The sequence below is a fragment of the Thalassophryne amazonica genome, chromosome 22 (assembly GCF_902500255.1).
Source record: "Thalassophryne amazonica chromosome 22, fThaAma1.1, whole genome shotgun sequence".
Classification (NCBI taxonomy): domain Eukaryota; kingdom Metazoa; phylum Chordata; class Actinopteri; order Batrachoidiformes; family Batrachoididae; genus Thalassophryne; species Thalassophryne amazonica.
Window position 1 is genome coordinate 20,627,307 of NC_047124.1, and position 19,813 is coordinate 20,647,119.

At 38.6% G+C, this 19,813-nt stretch overlaps 1 protein-coding gene across 2 annotated transcripts in view; it reads right to left on the bottom strand.

The window, feature by feature from the left end:
• The window catches only part of LOC117503858 (copine-8), a 141,759-nt gene that overhangs the window by 22,730 nt on the left and 99,216 nt on the right, over positions 1 to 19,813 (bottom strand). For both annotated transcript variants that reach the window (XR_004558686.1, XM_034163134.1), the window contains exons 10-13: positions 15,865 to 15,906; positions 10,651 to 10,726; positions 8,916 to 8,969; positions 7,585 to 7,646 (exon numbers count right to left, since the gene is read on the bottom strand). Coding sequence is in view for 1 of the 2 variants with exons in the window: in XM_034163134.1 (XP_034019025.1) it covers positions 7,585 to 7,646; positions 8,916 to 8,969; positions 10,651 to 10,726; positions 15,865 to 15,906 (234 nt within the window). In the remaining variant the exon portion in view is untranslated. The remainder of the gene's footprint in view (positions 1 to 7,584; positions 7,647 to 8,915; positions 8,970 to 10,650; positions 10,727 to 15,864; positions 15,907 to 19,813) is intronic.

Sequence of the window (19,813 nt, forward strand, 5' to 3'; positions counted from 1 at the left end):
CATTACGGCGTGAGGCGGGGTACACCCTGGACAGGAAATGAAAATGCAAGGTTTTAATCTTGCATCTTTCCGTCTCTCTGAGTGCTTGAATATCACGTTCTGACTGCACGCCGAAAAGGCCACTGGCAGAAAGTGCAAATCCAGATGACATCACACTTCCGTTTCTGCTGCAGGTATACGAGATCGCCTGTTCACGGGTAATGAACACACCGGGTGCAAGATTATTGTAGCCCTGCAGAACAGGTTGAAACATGAACGGCAACCAAATGTTCTGGCAGGAAAGATAAAGAATTTCCACAGGCAGGGGGTCGTCACCACAGAGGCCTGCCTTAAACACTCAACTTTATCTTTTATGGTCCTGCAGGTACAACAAAAATTCTACAGCTCTAATTTACGCATGGGAACCTTTACGCATTTACCAGCTTTTTCTTTTTTTTAATTTTTAACAAGCTTTAATCCTCCTTTTGCCAAGTTCAGGAAAGTATTAGCAATTTTTTTTTTCTCTTTTTGCAAAATAAAGGCAGAGTTAAAGTGAAAAGATTGCAATGTAATGGGGGAACAACTATCATTGTTTAATGTTGCTTTTCCTCTTTGAGAGGAGAAGCCGTGCATGCACGAATGCACAGAGTGGCCTAAAAACAGCATCAGGAGTTGTGCAATGTGACTCCTGGCGATATGCAAACAGATGTTGGTTGGCCAGTGCCTACTGGTCCACAAGAGGGGAGATATAAAACTCACATACCTGCATTAAGCCAGATTTACCTAAACTTCTAAACTTGCTCCTTTGTTAGGCCGAACCCAAAAAGTCTGCGATTCATGAAAGAAATTTGACATCAATCTTTGTCATGATCCTCGGTGTGCTCTTCTAACTAATGAGCACCTCCCAGGGTGATTTTTACCACAAGACGAGCTCCAAAGTGCTTCGTTTCTCGAACCAAAACAATATCTGTCACTGTGATTGACAGGAGCGCTTAGAAACCGGTGACTCAAGCTGAAAGATATCGCCAACAAAGGCTTCTTTTTTAATTCTTGTGCACAGGCATAAAGGCGTCTTTGTTGAAAGCCATGGGTGGTACTCATGCATGATAAGAAGGAATTAAAAAAGAAAAAGAGAGTGAGCAGCGATGTTCTGGGTTGAGATGAAGCCCTCTTAAAATCAGGCATTTATGCTAATGCTGCCAGCGGATCGCGTTCCTAATTAGGTCCAAATTAACAATTAACTGATTGGGTTGGAACTGCAAAAGAGCTGTCAATCAGTGTGGAGGGCAGCTGGATGAACATGAACTGACAAAATACCTGCACAGTGGGTCCAACTAGACTACAACGCATGAGGGATTTCAGGGAAGTGAGCAAGTGCCAAAGTGTGTTTGTACATTTGCGCGCCAACTCACAATCTGCCAGTTACGCAATTAGAACATCTACAGCTTGGACCGTTTTTGGTGTTAAACAGTGAGCACTGGGCATTTTGTGCAAGATACTTATGACACAACTGTGGTAAAACCTATGAAAAGTACCGTATTCTCCAGCGCATAAGTCGCATTTTTTTTAAACTAGCTTGAGAGCTCCTGCGACTTATATACAGAAAAAAGAAACACAAATTTTCTTTACACTTGAAATGGGAATCACATCATTAAACTTCTTAACAGGGCTTGATTATTTTCAGCATGCGTTTAAAAGCGAATCGGGTCATACTTAAAGCGTGCTTTAAAAGAGCGATCGTCATGGCGTCACTATTTGGAGCTTTTCTTCATGTTAAAATACTCCAGTTAAAATACAATTAGCGGTCATGCTCACTTCTAGCAAATAAATATGAATAACTGTCTTTATCAAACAGAAAAGAGTGTCTAATGACACAAAGAACTGCATCGTAAAAACAGACACGAACATCTGCTGCTGTGCGCATTGTTACGGCGGAAATGAAACAACGTTCATTTCCACAGCAACAGATAAATGATACTGTGAGCTGATTTAAAAACTGAACTTATTGTAAGTTTGAACTGGAAGAGGTCAGTGCTGTGCCCAAAAAGTCCATTTAATAATCCATAGTTAAATGAGGACGCAGGAAATGTCCAAAAAAACGCGGGCTTATTAGCCCCCCTTCACACCCAAAGTTATGGTGTCGCATAAATCTGTCCCAAGATGCTTTGCTTCCAGAAGGGGACCTCACAACCACCAGAATAAGATCACGAAACAAAGAAAGAAAGAAAGATGATTTGTTCTGAAGGAATACTGTAACACGTTTTTTACTGGAATGCCACACTTCTGAATAAAGATGGACTTTTTTTCCTCTGTTTGGGAGAAACATTATTTAGAAGTACAAGGACAGCTCTTTCAACTGAAGAAAATTAATGGTGAGTTCATTTTATAAATGTACTAAAAAAGTAGTTTAAATTATGTTGTACGTTCACCTCACATATGATCAGTGATGCCGGTAACGCGTTACACTAATCTGACCACTTTTTTTTTAGTAACGAGTAATCTAACGCGTTAATCTTTCCAAATCAGTAATCAGATTAAAGTTACTTCTCCAAGTCACTGTGCGTTACTATTATTTTTACATTGTGGGTTGATAGCAGCATTAAACTTGGTCTGTGGGCAGGGGGTTGGGCTTCGACTGAACTGCCCACTTTAAGCGAGCTGTGAGCTTCTCATCCGCGGTTTTTTGTAGCAGGTCGACTCGTCCTCACCTCTTAAAGCGTGGTGACAACAGCACACCTGCACTGAGTTTTACAAAGACATTTTTATGCTTTTTTTCTCCGAACCGCTCCGTATCTGCTGCTAAAAACAGCTGATCCTAAGCGACGCGTCAACAACTAACATTATTTTCCACTCAAATGCACCTAAACTCACTTTCTGAGGACCACATGACGTGAAAGCTTTCTTACCTGTAAATCTGGTCATGTTTTCTGCATAAATAAATGTTATCCATTCTTTGTGCTTGAACGCCAAAGCAGGGGCGAATCCAGATGGAATGAGGGCGTAGGGCAGGGATGTGCCCCCCCCACAACACCCCTAGATTAAAGGTCCAGTTTTGAAGCCTTTTTTTTACTACAACTACTAATACTACTTAAAATAATAATAATTTCGACAAGTAAAATGTTTAGAGAGAATTTAAATGTTAGAATGAATTTAATAGTTACATTTATAAACAATGTAGGTTAGAAATGGCAAATTTTACTGTTACAGTGCTGTCAACAGTTAAATATGAGGTCAAGAAAGAAGTCTTTATTTTACTTTTTATAAAACAAGTATTTATTTTCATTGAAGTCAAGAAAGGATGACTATAAAGTGAGTTTTGGCAAAACAGGTATCATTGTCATGTTGAGGTGGGTTGTTGTCGGCAGCTGGGGAAAGTAACTAAAAAAGTAACTACCGTATTTTCCGGACTATAAGTCGCACCGGAGTATAAGTCGCACCAGCCACTTTATCCATTATAAAGAAAAACAAACCATAAATAAGTCGCACCGGAGTATAAGTCGCACCAGCCACTTTATCCATTATAAAGAAAAATAAACCATAAATAAGGTCCACTGGACTATAAGTCCCATGGACATACAGGTATGTTAACATGAAAAGTTCAGATGATAATATTGTGACGGCTACCGTTTTCGGATGCATATTTCACCAGTCGCAACTTGTAATCTGCAGAGTATGATTTTCTTTTTGGTGGCATTTTTTCGGGCCTTCTCCGTTGTCTTGTTATGTTATCAGTAACGTTAAAATTTTTATTTTTCTATGGTAGTCAGAAGTCGCAGGAACAGTCACACAAGCCTCGAGTGCCCTCTCGTGAGCTGCATTTTACCTACAGATATGTTTGTATTTTGCGGACCACATTGCGAGCCGAACCATGCAGCGCCTACCTGCGCAGCTCATGACCACCCAGCGCTGTCGATCCAGCTCCTTCCAAGTGGAGACGCTAATCCTCCGCCGTCGCTCAGCGCTCCCATGCAGCTCTCAGCGTCAACTCTGCTCACACTGATATCCAAGGGTTGAAGCTGTCTTGTTAGCCGTCCCGGAATAAACACCATGTTCGTCTGCTTCAAACGCTTTTCACAATCATCGACGCCAGCTCCTTCCAAGTGCACACGCTAATCCTCCGCCGTCGCTCACCCAATGCTCCCACGCAGCTCTCAGCGTCAACTTAAACACTCTGCTCACATTGATATCCAAGGGTTGAAGCTGTTCTGTTCGCCAAGCCGGAATAACAGCAAGCACCGTGTTCGTCAGCTTCACACGCTGTGGGTGAGGTGAGGAACACGCATCCAAAGTTCTGTTCTCTGATTGGTTATCGCGACCAGCGTGAACTATAGGATGGCCGTCATACTACAGTGCCCATGATGCATTGCATTTCCTTTTCCGGTGGCCATTTTAAAACATAGATCGACTCTGTCACGTAAAATTGTTTTGTTACAGTAAATTAATTGAGATCCTACCGGTATATTTTTCATTTATAAGTCGCACCGGAGTATAGGTCGCACCCCCGGCCAAAACATGTAAAAAAGTGCGACTTATAGTCCGGAAAATACGGTAGTAATCTAACTTACTTTTCCAATTGAGTAATCAGTAAAGTAACTAAGTTACTTTTTCAAGGAGTAATCAGTAATCAGTAATTAGATTACTTTTTCAAAGTAACTGTGGCAACACTGCATATGATCTGTTCAGTGGCTGAAAAAAACTGTGTGCTCACATTTTGAGCCCTTATAGTACATTAATTAGCTTGTTAACTCTGCTCCTTTACAACGTGTGCCTTTTAAATAAATAATACAGTGATTTAATTCATTTTGCTTCTTCTTGCATGAAATGATAAATGCAACTTATACTCCGGTGCTGCTTATATACTTCTTTTTCCTCTTAAAGAGGCATTTTTGGACCAATGCGACTTTGCTCCGGTGTGACTTGTACTCTGGAAAATATGGTAGGTAATGCACAAAAAATTTGTACGATTCCATATATTCGTCATTACCAAAAACAAGATGGCGAATTTTCCATCCTGAAAAAAAAAAAAAAAACACGTAAATTTGTCTTTTACTTATTACTGTTATTCTCGTCGTAACCCTATACTGTATTTCTGAACAATTAATGCAAAAAAACAAAAAACATGTAGCCCATGTGCATGGAAATGAATAGGAAATGCATTGTGAAAATAGTTTCATTTCACTCTACAACATTATATAGCTGCAGGCATAAATTTACATACACATAGGCTAACAGCACGTGTGCTCGGTGAGTCCAACTATGTACTCTACTATCATATAGTTACTTAAAATGAATAGCTACAAGATAGATTTCATGTTATATTCACTATGTCAAATTTTCAATGGGTGAGAAGTTTACGTACACCAGCCTGAAGGCCTTTTTTTTTTAAACAGCATAGAAGATTTCAGGAATTCATTGAATTTCCTGTAAAAGCTTCTGAAAGACCAACTGGCAAGAATTTGAAGCTAAATGAAGAGAATATTCATGCATTTCAAAGCATGGGGAGATAATCTAAAGAATCAAACCGAGGCTTCAAGTCACAGCAATGATGATTTTTTTACTTGTCAGTGATGAAATCATACATTTCACTACAGATTACGTATTGTCTCAAACACTGAAACCACAGATCAATGAGGGATTAAAAAAAAAGGTCAAAGGCATTCCTTAAATGTGCAAATTGAAACCACTTTACCTGCAGCGATTCTGCACTACCACCTTGCAACTAATCAAACCTTTAAAGTTTAATGCAGACTTGCTCAGACTAAAATTGGCTCTCTGAATCATCCCCTCATTGATTTTTGGCATTTTACTCTAAAATCCTCACAAAATGCACAAAAGACACCATAAAAAAAAAAAAAATCCCAACAACCAGCTGTAAGCAAGAACACAAACTGTTTTCTCACAGTTGCCAGGTTTTCATGAAGGTGATGAAAACCAGTTTTCTTTGATTTTCTACACACATATTTCTCGTGAACCAGAACCGATGACTGTGCTATAATAACTTATATTCCCAACTACACCGTACATGGAATATTGGGTGAATTTTTCAGGTTAAGGTGGAGTGTGTGAGCGAACATCCACATCATACCCGGTTTCACATGATCGACTCTCCTGAGTGATGTACAGTCCGGTCCATAAGTAGCTGGGCAGTTACACACTATTTGGAATTTCGCCTCTACACACCAACACACTGGTGTAGAAATTAACAATGATGTACCAGCAGTGCAGACGTTTACCTTTAATTCAAGGGGGTTAACAAAAATATCACATTCACCACTTAAGAATTACAGCCACTATTCCAAATCTAAGTGACCACGCAAGGAGTCTCGTGAGGGAAGCCACCAACACCCCAATGACAGCTCCCGAGTATGCTTCTGTGGCTGTGATTGGAGAAACTTGCATCATTCAGCTTTTGCCAGTTATACAGTTTCACGCTGGTGGCACAGGGAAGTATTTTTCAGCGACAGTTTGCCAGAAGGCACATGGGAGACTCAAGCCTAGATGTGATCTCTCCTCCCCTATACACTGCCTAATGGAGCTATTCCACAGAGCGCCGTTCTACTACGATCGCCCACGATCCAATGAAGTGCAAAAATGGGATGAAACGTCTTAATCTGGATCACCTCCAACAGGCTGGCTTATAAAGTGCAGACCTGGCAACCCATCCAAAAACAAAAGAAAGGAGCTGCGCCCTGGGCCAGACATGATTGAAAACTGCAGCAAACGCTGCTTCGGTTTCAAATTTTTACCCCGATGGAGCGCAATCAAACATGTTTCAAGCCAAAGTCACTACGAATGCCCCATTTAAAAAAACTTAAACAAGACTGAAGTTGTTAAGACAACGAATACCCCAAAGTTACCACGTAGTATTAACGACTTTCAGAATCAGGATGAAATTTTTGAACAGTTCAAAAGGTGGATCCCGATTTCAAATCTGGTGGCAATGACGGCCGTAACTACCGAGTTTGTCCAAAGTTGACAAAAATGGATCAAGAAGTTACTGTGATGCTTCAAAACTGGCCCTGATTTGCTATTCGGGATTAAACGGGAAGGAACGTGTCCCATAAGATGCCAAATTTTTCTGAAACGTAGGATCATATAAGTTGCTTATCACAAGAGAAGCCAAAGAAGTGAAAATGTGAAAGGAAACAAACTCATGATTGGCAACTGTATAATACAATCTATGAGCCCACCACTAGATGCCACTAAATTCTGCACACTGTAGCTTTAAAGATGAAAGTCTACACAACGAGAACATCTTGACTGTTTCTTTTTTTATCTCCAATGTGGTGGTGTACAGAGTATACATTCATGTGCACACAACACACACTGCTAGATTGCACACACAAGGACATGCACATATCTTACAGCCTGGGTCTTCTGTGCCACCAGGCAGTATCTCTCTCTCGCTTTCTCTCTCTGTCTTTCTCACACAGGCACAATTTCATTTAATTCATTCACACTGAGAGATTGTTATCTTTGGTATAGTGGAGGCAGAAAGCCACAGTGGGTTTATTACGGAGGCAGGGCGCACTCAGTGTGTCACTTCTCATTTAAGAACTATGACTCTCATCTACACCTTAAATGTCCACACCGTCATCGACCTACCCTCCTTTGATGTAGTCCAGGAAGGTGACTTCAGTGTCCACCAGGAACGACAGAAGCGTGACCTGTAAGTGACGCGAGCACAAAAAGCTTTGTGTTACTGACAACACTGATGTCATCGTTGATAAACATCATGACTCGCTGCAATAAAATTAAATTCTGTCCTATACATTGGCATGGGGACGGAAATCGGACCTTGACCTTGATGTATGACTGATCCTAATCAACATCATTTCACTTCTTCCTATCCATAAATCCAATATTCAGTCAGATAAGCGGTTCTTCAGAACAACCAAGGCATCGCTAATTAACAGCGGTGGGAACAGTTTTGTTAAGTTTAAGTCAGCTACATTTTTCTCTTTTTTCCTTTTTTTTTGAGTAGGTTTTAAGTGTAAAAAAAGTTTGGAAGCCTTTAAATCACACATTTGATCCCACTGGAACTTACATGCTAATCCAATCAGCAAAATTAACACATGGCGCAAAGGCAACAAGCATCAACTCAAGGAGTTAAGGAGTACGAGGCTTATGCAGAGTAAAGGCAATAATTATATTATATAAATAGTTTTTAATGTTTTTATTTCTTAACATTTTTTAATTTGTTTAGCACTTTGTGTTCCATGAACAAGCTGTATGTTGAAGAAAAACTACTGCTGGTTCAGTTAATTAGCATGCTAAACGTTTTAAAGAAAATCGACATTTACACTATAGTTTATTAAAATTTTAGCTCTTTAGGTCTGTTTTTCAGAGTTTTAGAACAACAACAACAACAAAAAAACTACTGTATTTCCCACAGTATAAGTTGCGTTACTTTACTAGTTTTGGAGGTCGTGTGATTTGTATTCCGGTGTGAATTATATACCGAAAAATCTCTTTTTTTTTATTAATAATATATATATATATATATATATATATATATATATGACTTTCCCAGGAAACAAAGCACTAAACAAAATAAGCTAGAATAATAAATGGTTTAGTCACTTCCAGAGGCATTTTTTGATAGGTGCGACTTATACTCCAGTGCAACATACTCCGGAAATTATAGTATGCCAAAATCGAATGCATATAACAACGGTGAGCAGTAGCTTCAGCTAAATGTTTCTGAAGTTTTTCAGTTTAGCATTATCACAGTTAACTTGGTGGATATTGACGCTAACGTTAGGTTAGCTGTGCCAACCATTGCTAATTAGAAAAATAATCTATATGAAGCACCATAAACAAAGTACTAATCTTGAATTTGTGCAGTACATTATTGCATTTCACTAGACTTCACAAACTACATGCATGTGTACAGTTTATACTGCTGGCAGCCGATCCAATGAATATTTCCTTACCGTTCCGGAATTGACATAGTTTTTCTTCTTTACTTTCTTCTTTGGATTTATCACCTGAAAATGTAATTCAAATAAATACAATAATGACATTTACTACAGTAGTGGATGCCACATACATATTCATTCATACAGTACAGTAACACAGAGGAGTAGCTTAAAACAAAAAGGGTCTCTAGTATGATTGTGAGGAAGTCACAAATTCATTGAATTAGGGTGGTCTCTCATTACAGGTTTTGGCTTGTAACTGATTATTGCTGAGCCCACCCAATTATGTATGATACCCATAATACGATTGTTTTTTCGCGTGTGCAAAATGCTGCATTTTCCAAAATACTGAACTTCCACTGTTGAAATCTCAAAACTGTCTTCTGCTGTAGAGCACGACATGCTTTTCATGAGTTTCATGAAAGAGGCTTCTGCTCAGACAACAGTAGGTCTTGGTTGCTATATATTGTACCAGACTGTCTACTTGGATCTACTATTACATAAGATTACCCCCAATCTGAACCAATTAAATCTGATTATTCACTTTTTTTTGGATTAATCGTGACATCACAAAATTTTTAAGCATGTTTACAGAGTCCTCACAATGTTCCACAATGCTAATTTTAGCACAGATTACACTAGAATTCAGTCTCCAATTTATTATTATTATTATTTATTTATCTGCTGAAATCTTTGAAAATTGTGTTTTAAAAATTGGCAATGGCAGAACTCCCTTAAGAAAGGTTTCTGTGCAATCAAACTAGTTTTACTTTACAATTTTGAAACAACTTTTTATTAGTTAGTTGAGATCATTTTGTTCCTGTGGCCTAGGAGCTCATTAAGGCATCAGAATTCTCCTGTGATATAGAAAGCAACCGGGGCCATATTTCTAAGTAATGTTGAATTCCAAACAGTGCACATGGGTTTAAAAATCAGTTTGTTACTCTAATTAAAGTCCGGCAAGGTTAGAAGAAAAGAGAGAAGTGCAGGGAAACAAAAGGCACCAGTCTGGATTTATGTATTTGTCCTCAGTTCACAGTGTAATGGGGACGTACAAGGATGCACAAATTAAAGTGCAATGATGAAAATGCGGTCGTAACACAACTGAACTCAAACACACGCACGTGCACAAGAAGACAGATGACCTTGGGAGATGCATTCAGCCTCCATCTCAGAAATGAGCCAGAAATCCATTAAATATTTTGTGTGTGCACACGCCTTGTGATGTATGTGTGCCGTTGTGCACATCTGGGAGCTATTAAGCAAGCCGCAGCTGTTTAAACTGACCGTCCCCCTGAGAGTTATCCTCTCTGTGTGGCATTTTGTTAAACAAAAAAAAGTTGACTTTTACTGAGAGAAGATAAGCCATCTATCATAACTGTCATTATCGTGTGTTCGTGAGTGTGTGTGTGCGCGCATCAACAAGAGAAACAGTGTGGATGGAAAAATGAAAGTGTTACAACTGTAACTAAGGTTTTATGCATTCTGGCCACCAGAGATGGAGTTTTGCTTTTTCTCTATGGGAAGTTCTATAATGGTGATGTATTCGACTAAATGCAGGTTCCATGCTGCTGCACTGCAGAAGGAAAATGTCTTATTGCATTTTGGTAATAATTTGCTCTAAAAATCAAGACAATACAACAAGCAGTCCAAAAATCTAGGTTTGTGGAATGTTTTTTTAATGGATTAATCAACCCATTAGAAGGTGATTGGATATGAGTGTAGCAAACACACATACACTCAAACGCACCTCATAGACATTAAACTGGTTCCGTCCTCTGGCTAGTTCTCTGTAGGTGGTGCTGAACTCCCCAATGAAGTCATGTCTGTGAAAAGACAGAAAAATGACAAAAGGAAATGATTAAAATTGGTCTGTGTTTTGAAAACACATCATAATTGATATTTTACAAAGATACATATCCGTATACCAAAACAAACAAAAAAATCTGGTTAAGGCTAAGGCTGACTGGAGAGATGTATCTCCAGGAAATAATAAAACTGTTCAGATGGTGTCAAAAGATGAATGCAAGGTATGAAAATCTGTAGGTAAAGTTGGCTTTTATTGATGACTTTGTGTGCAGAGCTACTTAAAACTCAAATGCTTTGCAACAAAGTGGTCACTTTCTACTAAAATACCAACTACCTCTGTGCTACTAATACCAACTTTGGGTAGACCTGCTTGTTGGTTGCTGTTCCTACACAAACATTAGAATGAACGAATGAATTTATTCAGTACATAGACTCATCAATAACAAAAAAAAAAAAAAAAAAAATGTTTATATATATATATATATATATATATATATATATATATCATTTTAACAGTGAACCTGTGCGACCAAAAGGGTGTGGGTAGAAGCAAAAGCTTATAAACGCCCACCACTTTTACCACAAAAGTAAAATGTATACACGCACACACACACGCACACCACTTACAACAGCAAACAGCAAGCACAAACAGTATAAATTAATCAATAATAATAAAAAAAAATTCAAACACAACCAGCCAAACAATGTCCACAATCCTCCAAAACAAATAACAAAATCAATAAACCCAGTTCATCAGATAATAAGTAATTATATTGTTCTTATAGAGCCTTTTAAAGCCGACTAAGGTACCAGATAATTTGATGTTATCAGGACAATTATTCCAAATGTTAACATCTTTAACAGAAATGCAATGATTTTTTACAGTAGTTCAAATCTTTACTTCTCAAATACTAACGTTCCTCTCAAATTGTAACTGGAGTCCCTCGTTTTAAATAGATCCTGGACATGCTGAGGAAAAAGTTTGTTTTTAACTTTATACATGATTTGAATTGTGGTGTAATCAACCAAGTTCCACAATTTTAAAATGTGTAAAGAGACAACTAATGGATTTGTTGGTTCACTGTAGGGTTTGTTACTAATAATTCTTATGGCTTTCTTTTGGAGTAAAAATATTTGTTTTGTATTCGTTTTGTATGTGTTTCCCCAAACCTCAATGCAATAGGTCATTGAGGTTAGTGGTTATAAGCCAATTCAATAAGACATTTTCTTAAACTGATCAGCTTTCTACATTTGGCTACAATCATGTCAATGTTGAATCAATGTTTTGTACCTCATCTACTCAAGAAGAGGTTCTTATTTAACGTGGCCAGCCAAGGAAAGCACTAAGCTTATTTCCAGAAGGGCCCAAAACACATGCATATCTCTCCAATTCACTAGCAAACTTGTTCGAAGTGCCAGTTGGGAGCTTGGCTGTGATCGTCAGCATCACAGTCCAACGGTCAAACCATTACGCCGCCACCTCCCTTAACTACTAAATCCTTACAATAATATTAGTTGTATGCAGATCAGATCAAATTCTCCCTTATATCCAGGAAGCCCATGTCTATTAATTGTAAAAGTAATCAAGCCAAATACAGAGATCTTTTGCAGACTCTGTAGTCACCAAATTCTGGATCTGTAATGTTCATGATGATGCAATCAAGACGAGAAAAACCTACCATGCATCATTAGCCATTGCTAACGGATTACCAAGGACAGTTACAAATTGTTTGCTTGTAGTAAATGATTGCAGCATTGCACATTTCCCTTGATTTAGTTTGCTTTCACATGGCAGTATTTTTAAGGCCAATCCTGCCCCGATCTCTTTATTATCCTTTGCCGGCTGACAGACGAAGGATGGTGGATACAGAATTGCGCTCCGTTTGTCATATTTCATTTCACCACATTAACTCTATTAAAAAGAAGCTAAAAAGCTGTGAAAGTCAGTGCAGTTACTGGGGACAGTCCTGTCATTCCATTCCTCAAGCTTCAAGTCTGCATCTCCAGCACTCTAGCGCCACCAATGGATCAAGTTTGAAGGTGTTCACTCATGAAAATTTTGATATGACCATATGTCTGATTTCCAAAAATCTGATTCTTTGCATCCAGTTGAGCTCAACAATGCATTCCATCATGTCCCTTTCCAACACAACAGATTTTACACCATATTGGATGTTATGGAAAAAGACCACAAATTGGCCCGGTTGACTTTCAGACCAAAAATCACACTTAAACCCATATAGCTATTAGAATTTTGCTGCAATTGAATTTGATTGGGAAGTGAGGACATATCTCAGTGATGCTTTGTTGGATCCAAAACCAAAGAATGTCATTTAACCTCTAGGGGGCGCTTCCCAGCTCAGCCATTGCTGGTTGCAGTTATAGTCATCTATGTTATTGCCTCAGTTTGTATTTCTGTGATTCAATGTCAAGATCTTATTAAATCAAATCAAATCAAATCAACTTTATTTATATAGCGCCAAATCACAACAAACAGCTGCCCCAAGGCACTTTATATTGTAAGGCAAGGCCATACAATAACTACGGAAAAACCTGAACGGTCAAAATGACCCCCTGTGAGCAAGCACTTGGCAACAGTGGGAAGGGAAAAACTCCCTTTTAACAGGAAGAAACCTCCAGCAGAACCAGGCTCAGGGAGGGGCAGTCTTCTGCTGGGACTGGTTGGGGCTGAGGGAGAGAACCAGGAAAAAGACATGCAGTGGAAGAGAGCAGAGATCAATCACTAATGATTAAATGCAGAGTGGTGCATACAGAGCAAAAAGAGAAAGAAACACTCAGTGCATCATGGGAACCCCCCAGCAGTCTAAGTCTATAGCAGCATAACTAAGGGATGGTTCAGGGTCACCTGATCCAGCCCTAACTATAAGCTTTAGCAAAAAGGAAAGTTTTAAGCCTAATCTTAAAAGTAGAGAGGGTGTCTGTCTCCCTGATCTGAATTGGGAGCTGGTTCCAGAGGAGAGGAGCCTGAAAGCTGAAGGCTCTGCCTCCCATTCTACTCTTACAAATCCTAGGAACTACAAGTAAGCCTGCAGTCTGAGAGCAGGCTGATTATTCAAAACCTTATAAGTAAGAAGAAGAATTTTAAATTTGATTCTAGAATTAACAGGAAGCAAATGAAGAGAGGCCAATATGGGTGAGATATGCTCTCTCCTTCTAGTCCCTGTCAGTACTCTAGCTGCAGCATTTTGAATTAACTGAAGGCTTTTCAGGGAACTTTTAGGACAACCTGATAATAATGAATTACAATAGTCCAGCCTAGAGGAAATAAATGCATGAATTAGTTTTTCAGCATCACTCTGAGACAAGACCTTTCTAATTTTAGAGATATTGCGCAAATGCAAAAAAGCAGTCCTACATATTTGTTTAATATGCGCATTGAATGACATATCCTGATCAAAAATGACTCCAAGATTTCTCACAGTATTACTAGAGGTCAGGGTAATGCCATCCAGAGTAAGGATCTGGTTAGACACCATGTTTCTAAGATTTGTGGGGCCAAGTACAATAACTTCAGTTTTATCTGAGTTTAAAAGCAGGAAATTAGAGGTCATCCATGTCTTTATGTCTGTAAGACAATCCTGCAGTTTAGCTAATTGGTGTGTGTCCTCTGGCTTCATGGATAGATAAAGCTGGGTATCATCTGCGTAACAATGAAAATTTAAGCAATGCTGTCTAATAATACTGCCTAAGGGAAACATGTATAAAGTGAATAAAATTGGTCCTAGCACAGAACCTTGTGGAACTCCATAATTAACCTTAGTCTGTGAAGAAGATTCCCCATTTACATGAACAAATTGTAATCTATTAGATAAATATGATTCAAACCACTGCAGCGCAGTGCCTTTAATACCTATGGCATGCTCTAATCTCTGAAATAAAATTTTATGGTCAACAGTATCAAAAGCAGCACTGAGGTCTAACAGAACAAGCACAGAGTCCACTGTCTGAGGCCATAAGAAGATCATTTGTAACCTTCACTAATGCTGTTTCTGTACTATGATGGATTCTAAAACCTGACTGAAACTCTTCAAATAGACCATTCCTCTGCAGATGATCAGTTAGCTGTTTTACAACTACCCTTTCAAGAATTTTTGAGAGAAAAGGAAGGTTGGAGATTGGCCTATAATTAGCTAAGATAGCTGGGTCAAGTGATGGCTTTTTAAGTAATGGTTTAATTACTGCCACCTTAAAAGCCTGTGGTACATAGCCAACTAATAAAGATAGATTGATCATATTTAAGATCGAAGCATTAATTAATGGTAGGGCTTCCTTGAGCAGCCTGGTAGGAATGGGGGTCTAATAGACATGTTGATGGTTTGGAGGAAGTAACTAATGAAAATAACTCAGACAGAACAATCGGAGAGAAAGATTCTAACCAAATACCGGCATCACTGAAAGCAGCCAAAGATAATGATACGTCTTTGGGATGGTTATGAGTAATTTTTTCTCTAATAGTTAGAATTTTATTAGCAAAGAAAGTCATGAAGTCATTACTAGTTAAAGTTAAAGGAATACTCGGCTCAATAGAGCTCTGACTCTTTGTCAGCCTGGCTACAGTGCTGAAAAGAAACCTGGGGTTGTTCTTATTTTCTTCAATTAGTGATGAGTAGTAAGATGTCCTAGCTTTACGGAGGGCTTTTTTATAGAGCAACAGACTCTTTTTCCAGGCTAAGTGAAGATCTTCTAAATTAGTGAGACGCCATTTCCTCTCCAACTTACGGGTTATCTGCTTTAAGCTGCGAGTTTGTGAGTTATACCATGGAGTCAGGCACTTCTGATTTAAGGCTCTCTTTTTCAGAGGAGCTACAGCATCCAAAGTTGTCTTCAATGAGGATGTAAAACTACTGACGAGATACTCTATCTCACTCACAGAGTTTAGGTAGCTATTCTGCACTGTGTTGGTATATGGCATTAGAGAACATAAAGAAGGAATCATATCCTTAAACCTAGTTACAGTGCTTTCTGAAAGATACCTTGAAAGATGAGATTATTACCTCATTCAACAACATACTTCATACATTCAGTTGCAGAGTGTAACGTTGCTAATTAACACAATGTGGACTCTTTACGATCACAGTTACTTGACAAATTACAACAATCATTTGAAGAGGAAAACTAAAAAGATAAGAATTACCCGCCATCTCGGTCCCAGTCGTACACGTCCACCTTAATTGCTCTGTTGGGAGAGGCACAAGATGAAATAAAAAAAAAAAAACAACATATATATGTTCATTTCCTGAATAATGAGCAAACTGAGAAATACACAGATGATGTGACTTTTGTTTTGTTATCAATCCGATAATCTGTGCTACCCAACAAACATTACCCTCCAATTTACTAAAGACTACACTAACATATGCACGCTACATATACTGCATGATGCAAAAAGAGGTAATGATTTTTGTTTTTTCTACTGTTGTCATGAAGAAGTTATGAGAGACAGATCTGTTCTGCAGCTCATATTTCTGCCTGTCACTCTTCAGCTGCCTCATCTCCAAATGCATCAATTTCTGCATCCCATTACTGCTTACAAGGACAAGCAAAACAAACAAACACACAAAGTCTAAATAGGCAGCACGGCCACTCTACACACAAAGACCGCTGGAACGACACACAACGAGAAGGAGGGGGAGGCCACAAGTGCAGACAGGAGGGAGCAAACGAAACAGCGAGACTCACAGCTGACAGGAAGCAAATTTAACAACTTTCACCCTCCATGAGCTGATTAACAGTTTTCTCTTTGCAGAACTTTGTGAGAGCAGAAAGTAAAGTTCCTACAGGATGATGAAATGGAGACGTGCACATAACTTTATAAGCACAAACACTGTGATGCAAAATGAAGATTGCTTTTTTCTTGATCGTTTCCGAAAGTATTATTAGCTCCCGTTACATCATTTTAAAAATGCACAGCACTGATAAGCCCCTCACTCTCACTTGTGGTCGCCACAGCAGATCCAAGGTGGATCTGCATGCTAATTTGGCACATTTTATGTCACATGCCATTCCTGACGCAACTCCACATTACATGGAGAAATGTGGAAGGGGTGGGGTTTGAACCGGGAACCTTCCACACTAAAACAAAGAGCACTAACTTGCTCTAGAAACATCCAGCACTAATATCGCTGAATGTGAAGCTGTCTGCCTCACAGTGTGTGTATTTCAGTGATGCAAACTAACATTTTTTTTTTACATTTTTTTAACAATTCATGTCAAAGTGGTAAAACACAACATTGTGTATTACTGTTATGAAGTCAGGACATAACAGTACTGTGCAAATGTTTTAGGCACATTTAATGCATCATCAAAGCATTAAAAATGCTGAAAAACCTGATAAATATTCATAAATAAATTAAATTGTATTGATTAGTATGACTGGTATATATATTTATATTTGCAAACTGTTTTTCTTTTTTACTTTCACTTTTGATACCCTGTGTGCTTCTTACCCTGTGTGCTGCTATGCAATGCTGCTAAAATCTCAATTTCCCTGAGGGAGTCTTCCCAAGAGATCAATAAAATTCTATCTAATCTAATCTAAATGTGTGATGAATTACACCTTTCATAATAATCAAATTAGGAAAATTAGGTTCTACTTGATTCTACGTGATTTTAAGTCACAGGACTTCAAAACTATTTTAAGGATAAGGTGACTTAAATATGAGTAATTGTCTTTTACAATAATTTTAATTGTATGAACATTTGCAACTGTGTTTGTGTGATATTATACTGGCCAGTACACGTACAAATAAATCATTATTATTATTATTAATATTATGGAATAAAAAATATAGCTCACATATTCACTTTTGGCATCAAATGCTACTTTTATTGTAACTCTGGGATGCTTCAAACGTTTTTGCACAGTACTGTATTTGTCACTATATTGCTGCAGCAGTACCTGAGGATGCATTGTTTGCATGAAATATGCACTTGCACCTATTTGTTTACTCACTCAGACATGCAATTTGAAAAAAGGACACTGAGGCAATTTCATATAATATTCAAATATTTTCTGTTTAATTCATATCGGAAGGCCCAAATGGATTTTTTTTAATATAGTGCAGTAGAGTTTTTATTTATTTATTTATTTATTTGTCATAAAGTTAATGCCACATTAACCTGAGCTCCTGCACCTGCTGGAAAATAAACCTGCTAAAGAACAGGCAACATATAATTGCTTAATTTGTACACAAGCTGCACAGCTGGAACTATACAAACCATTATTTCTGTTTGCATAATCATCTTTTATACTATTTCTTTCATTGCGCTGCAGAAAAGACAAAAAACAGAGAAAATGTTCCTCTTTACATTAGCGTGGTGTCAAAGTCTGCCACTCGCTCAGGCGTGAATCATAAAGTAATATGTAGCGTGTTCCTAATGAGTGCCATTATTGCTTCTATATCATTTAGAGAGGCAACTCCCCGTCTGCCTCCCCCTCCCATTTAAAAGCTTCTTAATGAAGAGAGAGAAAGAGGAAAAAAATAGAATATTCCCCCCCAGTTAAATACGTGTCACTCGCTGGCAGCTTTTTTCAAAATAAATTCATCTCATCGTCATTTCATACACCATTTCTTTTTTACATCCTAATGACTCATAAAAGTGATGAATAATCGTGATGTGGATTAATACCCAGGAACCAAAGGAGTGATCCGCATGTGCAGTAAGTGTGAGCAGGAGATGCTTTTTGTCAGTGTGGAACTAAAATAAATGCAGTATCTGTCAGATTATCATGAAAGGAAAATACTACTGGATGACTGAGTTGAACATTAAAGCTACAGTGTGTATGATTTACTGTCCTCTAATGTTGAGGTTGCAAATCGTATTTTTTCCATCACCGGGCACGATTGTGTTGTCTTTCATGTTTTCACTTCTTTGGCAATGGTGCGTTCTCTTGCAATAAGCAAAATATTTCACCATCTATTTTGGGCGATTGTATCAATACGCTGCTACAACATAGCAGCTTCCACAAGGGGGCCCGCCATGCACATTTTCTGGCTTTTGACCAAGTTAAAGGCCCGGTCACACAGCACTTAATGAAGGGCAACGAAGCCCAAATGAAACAAGAAATCTGGACTTTCGTTGGCATCGTTTAACCTTCAAGCAGCTTCGTTCCTGCAGCTGGCGCTTCGCCAGGATTTTTAAACTGTCAAAAAATTTGAACGAATGCCGCTGAAAACCTCAATTCGTCTGTATTTCATTTTGCTGTCGTTCTTGTGTTTTTTTTTATCATTTGCTTAGTTTTTGTAACGTTAGCACTTAGTATGACTTTGTTCAGCCAGCTAAATGTTTTCACACAGTACAGAAGCCGGTCTGTGAGCACTCCTGCTGCCGCTGCGTTCATGTACCATCGGAAACTACAGGGCAAACTCAGCCTGTTTGCTTGGATTATTTTTATCTGGGTGGGGGGGGGGGGGGGGGGGGGGGTCAGCTTCACTGGGCTCAGGCACCTTATATAGGCCAGAATTAATCTTACAACAAATTATTTTACCAAAAATAAAATGAAAACCACACTCCCGCTACAAGCAACTGCTGAATTTGAAACAACAAAAAAAGTCATGTAATTTCCGACGGTACTTGAACGCAGTGTCAGCAGCAGCCATTGCCTCCTGCGTGTGCTTATTATTTTTTATTACATATAACAATATGAGTGTAGGAATGACAATCCAGCCTTTCTCTACATGTGGGAACAGGTAGATGATTCAGATGATTATATAACAGCTGTTCTGGAAGCCGAATTCACGTTGTGGATCAGTGGCAGCTGGTTGAAATAACCCCACATGAGTCAATGCGCGGTGTTCACATGGACTGATCAATTTACTGCTCTGATATATTCAATAATCTCTACATTTATATTTATTCCCCCTTTTGACAGTTTTCTGTTTAAATCAATATATATGGCTTAGTAACATAATACAGTGAAATAGCAGCCACCACAGCAAACCAGAGTTTTTTTTCTGAATTGGAGCAAGACGGAGCGCGCAGCGTGTTGTCAGTCTGAACCAGATACTGAGGATTCTGATAAGGAGATGACCCCTCTTTTGTTCTGGAGGAGGATCCAGAGCAGGTGGATCCACCGACGTGCT